The sequence below is a fragment of the Sinocyclocheilus anshuiensis genome, unplaced genomic scaffold (assembly GCF_001515605.1).
Source record: "Sinocyclocheilus anshuiensis isolate Anshui unplaced genomic scaffold, SAMN03320099.WGS_v1.1 scaffold283, whole genome shotgun sequence".
NCBI classification, from domain to species: Eukaryota; Metazoa; Chordata; class Actinopteri; order Cypriniformes; family Cyprinidae; genus Sinocyclocheilus; species Sinocyclocheilus anshuiensis.
In genome coordinates this window covers 7040375-7050374 of record NW_015549605.1, presented here as the reverse complement: position 1 = coordinate 7050374, position 10000 = coordinate 7040375, and the positions used below count along the sequence as shown (strand labels likewise).

Genomic DNA, 10000 nt, shown 5'->3' with positions numbered 1-10000 from the left:
TTAACCATAGTTTAACCATGGTATTTGCAATAAAACTGTGGTTATACAAATGGTAATCAATATACCAAAAAAATAAAATAACATACTACCATTTTACTAAAGGCTAAACCATGGTTAAAGGGTGTAATGAAAATTTAAAAATAACATAGCATGATAAATGTTTTAAAATAACAATATTAAAAATATAGATTAAAAAGTAAGCAAGTTGCAGTAAAACTAAAACAATATAAAAACACAATAACAACCGTGTAATAGCAATATTCACTGTAACTATGGATTGTGTTGCCTCAGTAAAATCGTTGGTTGCAGTTCTTTCTTTGATGCTTTCTCTAACATACGTGTCTTTAATTTATGTTGGGTAGTTAGTACTTTTTTATGAAACATAAAAAGCTAGCAGAGGATGGTTTCGATCCATCGACCTCTGGGTTATGGGCCCAGCACGCTTCCGCTGCGCCACTCTGCTTTCGTAACGCCAGCGGGAATTTCCCTGTCTATCAATACAACACGCCTCCAATACAGAAACACGCTTTCTGCTGTCAGGTTACGGAGCCACTATTACAATGATGACATTACTTATAATAGTGGCTCATATTACATTTGAACTATGTATTTATATGTATACGTCTTTAGATATTCATATGAGTTCACTTCGTTTCTTCTATCGCTACATCTGGGCTAATCGAGCCTACTCTGCGCTGAGCAGCGCCCTCTACCGGTGGACTAAAATATACCACACTGCACATTAGTCAAATAAATGTTTTTATTTATTTAAAAAAAATCATTTTATTCACCACAAAACCACTGGAAATAACATGTCTGTGAAAGATCATCTGCTGCTATAATAAAAAATAAAATAAAGAGAGAGAGAAGTAAAAAAGAAATTTGAAACAAAATAACCAATACGGTAGTTTTATGGTCTCCTCTACTATGATATTTACGGTTGCATAAGGCTGTGTGCGCAATGGAACACTAACATACTACTTAGCGGACAGTATCCAGTATATATACTTTAATTAAAATATTACGTGAAACTATGCACTGAACGATAAACGTTGCTAAGCTGCGGGCTATTAACATTTTACTTTCTGCGCACTAAAAAAACCCCGCATACGCTCACAGCATCGATACTGCAGAAGTAGAACGAGTAGTACGAGTAGTACGGTAGTATGGTATTGCGCACACAGCCTGCGTCGCTCAGCGTCTCTCATGTGATGAAAACACGGAACACGGAAGAGACTTTCCTGCTCTCTGGGTGAGAAAATAAACATGAAATACTAGCATAAAATACATCATATACTCCTCATACAGCGCTCGTGTCATCTAATTCTTATTCGTAATCTATTATCGCCGTGTTTACATAATTAATCTAATGTTAGACGTACCAATGCAATGTTTCGATCGAAGTGTATTTATCGCATAGAATAAAACAAGGCGCACGCTCAGTGATGTATATTCGTCGGTTTCTTCATTCATATCTCAAGATCTTGATAATAAACCGCGTTATTCTGTCAGATATTTAATGTACTTTCAGTTTCACGCGGTTCGGTGTCATAAACACCCATACAGATGGTCTGAACCACACGATTCGTTCTCGCTTCTGCTTTTATGTCTCTTTTAAGTGATTTTATTCTAGTTTCACGCTATAAGGCTGACAGGATCACGCGCGGACGCGGGAAATTCCCGCAGCTCTGTGACGTCACGGCGAAACATTGTATCAATCCCGCAGCTGATTTCACAATATCCTCAGTACAGCGGCAAGCACGCACGGTATCGTGATATTAACCGCGATTACAGTTGTGCTTTGTCAGTTTGGTGTAAATGTCACAGTTGTTACGAAACAGGACAGCTAATACTATGGTAATACTATGGTATCTGAAAATATACTATAGTATGTATAACTCATGGTCAATTTTTTGAAATTGAGATTTATACATCACATGAAAGCTAAGCTTTCCATTGATGTATGGTTTGTTAGGATAGGACAATATTTGGCTGAGATACAACTATTTGAAAATCTGGAATCTGAGGGTGCAAAAAAATCTAAATATTGAGAAAATCATCTTTAAAGTTGTTCAAATGAAGTTCTTAGCAATGCATATTACTAATCAAAAATTAAGTTTTGATATATTTACGGTAGGAAATTTACAAAATATCTTCATGGAACATGATCTTTACTTAATATCCCAATGATTTTTGTCATAAAAGAAAAATTGATAATTTTAACCCATACAATGTATTGTTGGCTATTGCTTCAAATATACCCATGCTAATTATGACCGCTTTTGTGGTCACATATGGTGAAGTTTCTCCGTGGTGCATGTTCATTATCATGGATTGCCATTTGATTTGTGTTTTCAGAATTTGGATTGAATCCATCTGATCCTCATGAATATGTAATATATGCTAATGTGTTTCCAGGTGAATCTATAGAGTCATCATGCAGAGTACGGCGAACTACCTGTGGATGATGTCTGACCTGCTGGGTCAGGGAGCCACAGCTAACGTTTACCGCGGTAGACACAAGGTATCCGTGTGTTTATGTTGATATTGCACTGTCTGTACTTCATTTGCTTTGTGTTGTAAACTACAGCTACATTGTCTGGATACAGTCTGGATTTTGATTCAGTGACAGTGAATCTTTTGAATGATTCGTTTACATTCTACACAGCTGGTGTTTACTCATTCCGAGTGATGTACCGTGATTGAAAATCTCGCTGTGTGTCTGCAGAAAACCGGCGATCTCTATGCGGTCAAAGTGTTCAATAACCTGAGCTTCCTGCGTCCGCTGGACGTCCAGATGAGGGAGTTCGAGGTGCTGAAAAAACTCAACCACAAAAACATCGTGAAGCTCTTCGCCGTTGAGGAGGAGGTGAGACCCACGCAGTCTCAAAACGATCTTATCTTAGCAACTGCTATGTCAAATGTAGCTTATATAAAGGAATAGTTTCTCCAGAAATGGAAATGTGCTCACTCTCAGGCCATCCGAGAGTTTGTTTCTTCGTCAGATTTGGAGAAATGTAGCATTGCATCAGTGTCTCATTGCAAGTGAATGGGTGCCGTCAGAACGAGAGCTGCATCAGAATGAGAGTCTGATAAAAACATCACAGTAATCCACAGCACTCCACTCCATCAGTTAACATCTGGAGAAGACAAAAACTGAGACAAATCCAGCATTAAGACCTTTTTAACTAAAATATGAGGCTATGTATATATTAATGCGGTCTGAATCAGGAGAGAAATCTGCACAGATCAAGCACTGTTTACAAGCCAAAACCGCTCTAAACAAATATGTGGCTGGATTTTGATGCGAGAGATAACAGGAGATGGACTTTTTCACTGGAGGAAGCGTTATTATGGATTATGGACTCGTATTTGAGTTAAAAACGTCTTAATGCTGGATTTGTTTCAGCTTTTGTCTTCTCCAGATGTTAACTGATGGACTGGAGTGCTGTGGATTATTATGATGTTTCTATCAGCTCTCGTTCTGACGGCACCCATTCACTTGCAGTGAAACACTGATGCAATGCTACATTTCTCCAAATCTGATGAATAAACAAACTTGGGTGTACTGTTTCTTTAAAAAACCTTTCAGCTCATATAAGAATAATATCAGTTTAGTTTCTGTTGTTTCATGATGGTTTTGATTTTCTGCTTCTCTGTTTTTCTGCTGAAGTTCTGAAAACTCTTCCCTGTTTTACTTTCACAAGCACACACCTGTAATACCTGTTTGCTCCAAACTACGAACGTCAAAGGTTCTTGTCATTCAGAAATATGATGATCATTTTTTGAATGTTTATGTTGTGTGTCAGTCGAACACGCGTCACAAGGTGTTGGTGATGGAGTATTGTCCGTGCGGAAGTCTCTACACGGTTCTCGAGGAACCGACGAACGCTTACGGACTCCCGGAGGACGAGTTCCTCATCGTTCTGCAGGATGTCGGTAAGTTCTAGATTGGTGTATTCAGTGGAAAAAGGTTCTTTAGATTGTTAAAATGTTCCTCAGACTAAGGGGCCGTTCAATCAGAAAGCGTTTTTCTATTCCAGTGCGCTACTTTTCCATTGTTTTTCTATGTAAACGCGCTAGACAGATGTGTGTGAGCATTGTGCTCGCATCTCACGTCTTTTGCAGCGCCATGTCAAGTTAAAAGAATTTAATCTTTTACAAGCAGCGCCGCGCATCGATGTCAGTTCCAGAGCAGTGGACCAATAAGAAGACCCCGGAGGCGGGGCAAGTGTTGCGAGCTATTGTTTACAGTAGCAAGTTGGCATGGCAGCTGTTTTATTTGACGGCAACATGGCAGAGGAGGCATTATGTACTGCGATTTAAAAAAAAAAAAAGTATTTATTTTTTTAAAACCATTCCTGAGCACTGCGTTTCACATTTTTAGATGCGCTAATGCACAACTTTTCCATTGTTTTTCTATGTAAACGCACTAGATGAACATGTATGAGCGTTGCGCTCGTGTCTCAAGTCTTTTGCAGCATCTCACACATGAGTGTCGTGTTTTTAAGATGCTGAGTCAAGTTAAAAGAATTTCAACTTTTACACCTGGTGTGCCTCACACGTCCTGAAAAGTGAAGCTGTGGGCTCTTTGATCGCCCCCTGGTGGCTGGATGCAGTACAGGTCATAAACCCTGCCCTCTCCATGTAAAAGAATGGGACTTATATAAATAAAAAAATTAATTACACGTCATGCGGAGCGTATTAGGAGTTTCTCTGGCCTTCGGATGGAGATTTACTGCTGATCACAGAACCGTGCTTCACTGACGAGATGCGCATGACAATCAGCTTTTGCCTAATCACGACTGTGATCCCTAGAAAACGTGACGCCCGTGTTTCGTGATCCTCGCTGATCTCTCTGTGTGTTTTTGCAGCATCCTGACATGTACGAGCGAGCCGTGCTGAGGAAAGACCACCAGAAGAAATACGGAGCCACGGTGGATCTGTGGAGCATCGGAGTCACATTTTATCACGCCGCCATCGGCAGCCTGCCATTCAGACCATTTGAAGGGCCTCGCAGGAACAAAGAAGTCATGTGAGTGCCATCAAGCACACTTCAGATTCACATGCTTGACTTAGGGCTGGGCGATATAACGGTAAAACCGTTTGACTGATTCAAGATTTAAATTTTACATTTATTTGACATTTAACTAGTGAACTTAAAAACATAACAAGTAAAATTCTCTTTATTAACCATTTGGTTAAAGAAAGTTCTATTCTAAGTGAATAGAACTTCACATGCATTTCAACATGGTGTTGATGTAAAACAAATGACCCCCCACTTTTGGACGTGAAAATGCATTTCCTGAACTTAAATGGTTGTAATTCATGAACACTTTGGAATACAGACCCTTAGGTCTCTTCATAAAGAAAACAATCAGCAAAATATTGCCGAAGTGAATTTCAAAAAATTAAAGTATTAAAATGTTATGAAAGTTTAAGTTTAAATGTACTGTACTGAAAAGTTTTTATTTTATATGAAACATTTTACAAAATATTTTTAATATAAAATTGATATATAATTAAATCCAACTGATATATATTAGAAAGCCATATAAAGCCATAAGTTACGTTCCAATATTTAAAACAAAGAATTTAGGTTTCTGTGAGAATTTATTTAGGCGTTATACCAAAAATAGCCACCGGGTGACACCCAAATTCCATTGAATTTTTTTTTGACGCAATTTCCTGTCAGAAATATATACATTCTTCCACAGTATTACTTCTATCACAAAATCTTGGAATCTTGAGACTCGGGTCTTTCCAACAGTATGTATTTTGTCAAGATCATAAAAAGTTTTGATTATAAAATATCATAATACTTTTTGTAATATGATGCTTGACACTGCCCACTATAGGGTAGAATGCATCGAATGCGTTTTTCCATTCCGATGCGCTACTTTTCAATGTTTTTATATGTAAACACGCCCTAGACGCCGGACGGATATGACCGTTGCTCTCGCATCTTTTGACGGCGTGTCAAATTAAAATAATTTCAGCTTTTACTTGCAGCGCAGCTCATCAATGTCAATGTGGTTCCAAAACAGTGGACCAATCAGAAGAGCCCAGAGGCGGAGCAAGTGTTGCAAGCCTTGTTTACAGTAGCAGGTTGGCATGGCAACTGCTTTATTTGATGCAAACATAGCGGAGGAGGCGGAATTCTGTGTATTGGCAACATGTCCAATTGTAACGTTTGCTAATAGTTTTTTTTTTTTTTCAAAATTCCTCGATTTAAAAAAAAGTATCTTGGCAAAACATTACATTTGATTATTAATCAATAAAATCAGAAAGATCGCCCCAGCCCTAGTTTGGCTAGTAGGGATGTAATGAGGCACCCCGAGCCGATTGCTTTAACATTTCTATTTAGTTTTGTTATTTGACATAAAATATATTTCAGTTTCACCAAGGAATGTGCAGTATTTTGTCTGAGAAATAATAAAAGGACATCTTTTCATTTACATTTTGTCTTAAAACCCATTTTGTTAAAAAATCATGAGAAAATCGTATGGTGAAATCAGTACCGTGAATCGTATCGCATCGTGAGTTGAGTGAATCGTTTTATATGAAGATATTTATTTTATTTGTATTTAATTATTTGATTTGGGATTTGTTTAAAAATTTCAAGTTAGTTTTTATTATTTGACATTTTAATTTCACAAAGAAATGTGCAGCATTTTGTTGGATAAATAATAAAAGGACACCTTTTCATTTATAATTTGTCTTAAATCTCATTTTGTTAAAAAGAAAAATTATGAGAAAATTGTATTGTGAAATCAGTACCGTGAATCGTATCGCATCGTGAGTTGAGTGAATCGTTACATCTATATTGTCTAGATGCTGATTGTTGTTGATCTGGCAGGTATAAGATCATCACAGAGAAGCCTGCCGGCGTGATCTCGGGCCATCAGAAGTTTGAGAACGGGAAGATCGAGTGGAGCTCAGAGATGCCGATCTCCTGCAGCCTCTCGAAGTGAGTCTGAGTCTCCAGACGGTCCGGTTCGTTTAGAGAAGTGTGTCTGATGTGTGTTTGTGTGTTTCAGGGGTCTTCAGAGTCTCCTCACTCCAGTGCTAGCCAACATCCTCGAAGCAGACCAGGAGAAATGCTGGGGCTTCGACCAGTTCTTCGCTGAGACCAGCGATATCTTACACCGCATCGTGGTCTATGTGTTCAGCCTGCAGCAGGCCACGCTTCACCACATCTACATACACGCATACAACACGTGAGGATGCGTGCAACTCACACACACTCACACATTCACATACTCACACTCTCACACACAAACACACAAACTCACACTCTCACACTCACACTCACACTCTCACACACGCTCACACACACACACATTCTGTGTTATTTTGACTAACAAGTATTTCTGTGTTTGTTCAGATCAAGATGCAGGAGTTGGCGTTAGAGATGCAGTTGACTCCGTTCCTGGTGTTGTTACGGAGCACTCTAGAACAACTGCAGGAGCGGGACACCAATAACTTCTTCATCGAGCCTGTACCTTTAAGTGAGGTATACACACACACACACACACACACACACTCTCTCACACATACACACTCACACACACACACACACTCACACTCACGCATACACACACACTCACTCACACACACACTCACACTCACGCATACACACACACACACACACACACACACACACACACACACACACACACACACACACACACACACTCTCTCATACAAACACTCGCACACTCACACACTCACACGCACACACTCACACACACACACACACACACACACACACACACGCATACACTCACACTCACACACACACGCATACACTCTCACACACACACTCACACACACACTCACTCACTCACACACACAACGCTTGATCGCGATGGACCCTTTTCACACACTGCAATGATGCACTTTATATAAAGTTTTGTTTTCTTTTTTTTTTTTTAAATGTAACATACATTTATAAGACTATATTTTGTGTTTTAATTACAGGAAAACTGAGTTAGTTTGCTGCAAATTCTACATATTGACAAACCCATTTCCTCCACCGAATTAAAACAAAAAAATAGTAATTGTGACTTTTGAATCTCACAATTCTGACTTTTCTTCTCAGAATAAAAAATTAGCAATTTAGTGCAATTGCAAGTTAACATCTCACATTCATGAAAGAAATCAGAATTGTGAGATAAAAAGTCACATTTTTATTCCATTGCAGAAACAAAAAGAATAGCAAGATGTAAACTCATAATTCAGAGGAAGGAAGTCACAATTGCAAGATAGAAACTCAGAAAAAAAGTCAGATTGCAATTTTGTTTTAAATCTCAGAATTCTGATCTCCCCCCCTTCAAATTTGGGATAAAAAGGATTTTTTTTTTTATTCAGTGGTGAAAACAGGCTTCCATGTCAAAGTAATCCTAAATGGAAATGCAGAAATGATACTTGTTGTAGTTTTCATTCACCACTGCAGTGTGCAATAACTGTTTTCTTCAGACTCATTAGCTGCTATGTAAATAACTAGAAGAATAACAAAGCGCAATGAATCTTAAAACTGTGCTACGAATGCAAGAATCGGCTAAAAACACATCTCTTCCATCTTTATTTGACCCTCAAAAAAAAACTAACACTATCTGCTCTATTCTTTTTGTATTCTATCTATTTGTTTTCTTTTTATTTATTATACAATTAGCAAATAGCAAAAAAAAGGCCTCTAACACTAGCTTGCTCTATTCTTTTTCTATACTCTGTTTTCTTTTTATTTATTATATAATAAAAAAAAAAGAAAAAAAACTTGCTACGTGTACTGCGCTAAGCTAACTGAGACTTGTTACAGCACTTGCGTATCATTGCTCTTTTGTTGATTTTGATTGCTTCCATTGGCCTCATTGGATAAAAGCGTCTGCTAAATGACTAAATGTAAATGTAATGTAAATGAATGCATGACGACTTTTGCTTGTAAAAAAACAGCAGAAATGTTAAAAGGGTCTTTTCGTTCTGCAGTCATCTTCATGCTAATGTAAAGATCATTTTATGTCCATTTATTTGTGTGTAATCTGTGTCATGTTATATTTTCTCTCCGTTCAGGGCGAATCTCTTTCAGGAGCTGCTCTTCAGACAGACAAACATAACGCCATCCCATCAGGACTTTCTGTACGAGGGCCGACACCTCGTCTTCGACCCCATCCAGCAGGCTCAGACCTTCCCCAAGACCTCCAGAGAGAATCCCATCATGCTGCTGAGCCGAGACCCTGTCAACACCGTCGGCCTGCTGTTTGAGGACCGTGAGTCTGACGACGCCCCAGTCATGCCATGCTCGCTCATAAGTAAGGGATGTAACCATATCAAAATCTCACGATACGATATTATTGCAAAATATGAAGTCCACGGTACAATATGTGACCCTGGAGCACAAAACCAGTCTTAAGTGTCAATTTTTTGAAAGTGAGATTTGAATAAATGAATAAATAAGCTTTCCATTGATGTATTTGTTAGGATAGCACAATATTAGGCTGAGATACAACTATTTGAAAATCTGGAATCTGAGGGTGCATAAAAATCTAAATATTGAGAAAATCATCTTTAAAGTTGTCCAAATTAAGTCCTTAGCAATGCATATTACTAATCAAAAATTAAGTTTTGATATATTTACGGTAGGAAATAGGGCTGCATGATTATGACAAAAACCATAATTGACGATTATTGCCTTAAAATTGTAATTGTGATTATTAATTACGATTATCACAATTTACACTGAATGATGTTTATACCATTGTTTGATGCAACTGCATGCCGTATTTTTATATGAAATTAAACAAGCTGAAAATACTCTAACTGAAAAACCTTTAGTGCTTTTCTATAGTATTAAGCCTCAAATGTCAACTATACATCAGATTGGTTTCTTCTTTAAATTATAAAAAAAGTAAAAATATAAATGGTATTATAGTGTTATACTAAAACTAAAATTAAAACAATGGAAAAACCCTTAAGATAACATGTAGAAAGAAAAAAAAAA

General features: G+C 37.8%; 1 protein-coding gene and 1 non-coding gene across 2 annotated transcripts in view; one reads left to right on the top strand and one right to left on the bottom strand.

The window, feature by feature from the left end:
- Nucleotides 1-391: 391 nt before the first annotated feature.
- Nucleotides 392-463, bottom strand: trnam-cau (transfer RNA methionine (anticodon CAU)). Its single transcript has one exon. It is a non-coding gene; the product is annotated as a tRNA-Met (tRNA).
- A 710-nt stretch (nt 464-1173) lies between these two features.
- Nucleotides 1174-10000, top strand: part of tbk1 (TANK-binding kinase 1) — a 22666-nt gene continuing 13839 nt past the window's right edge. Inside the window, exons 1-9 of the mRNA XM_016447408.1 lie at nt 1174-1252; nt 2419-2524; nt 2729-2869; nt 3810-3939; nt 4437-4444; nt 4875-5035; nt 6860-6970; nt 7041-7220; nt 9073-9269. Of these exons, the coding sequence (XP_016302894.1) occupies nt 2438-2524; nt 2729-2869; nt 3810-3939; nt 4437-4444; nt 4875-5035; nt 6860-6970; nt 7041-7220; nt 9073-9269 (1015 nt within the window). The 5' untranslated portion in view covers nt 1174-1252; nt 2419-2437. The remainder of the gene's footprint in view (nt 1253-2418; nt 2525-2728; nt 2870-3809; nt 3940-4436; nt 4445-4874; nt 5036-6859; nt 6971-7040; nt 7221-9072; nt 9270-10000) is intronic.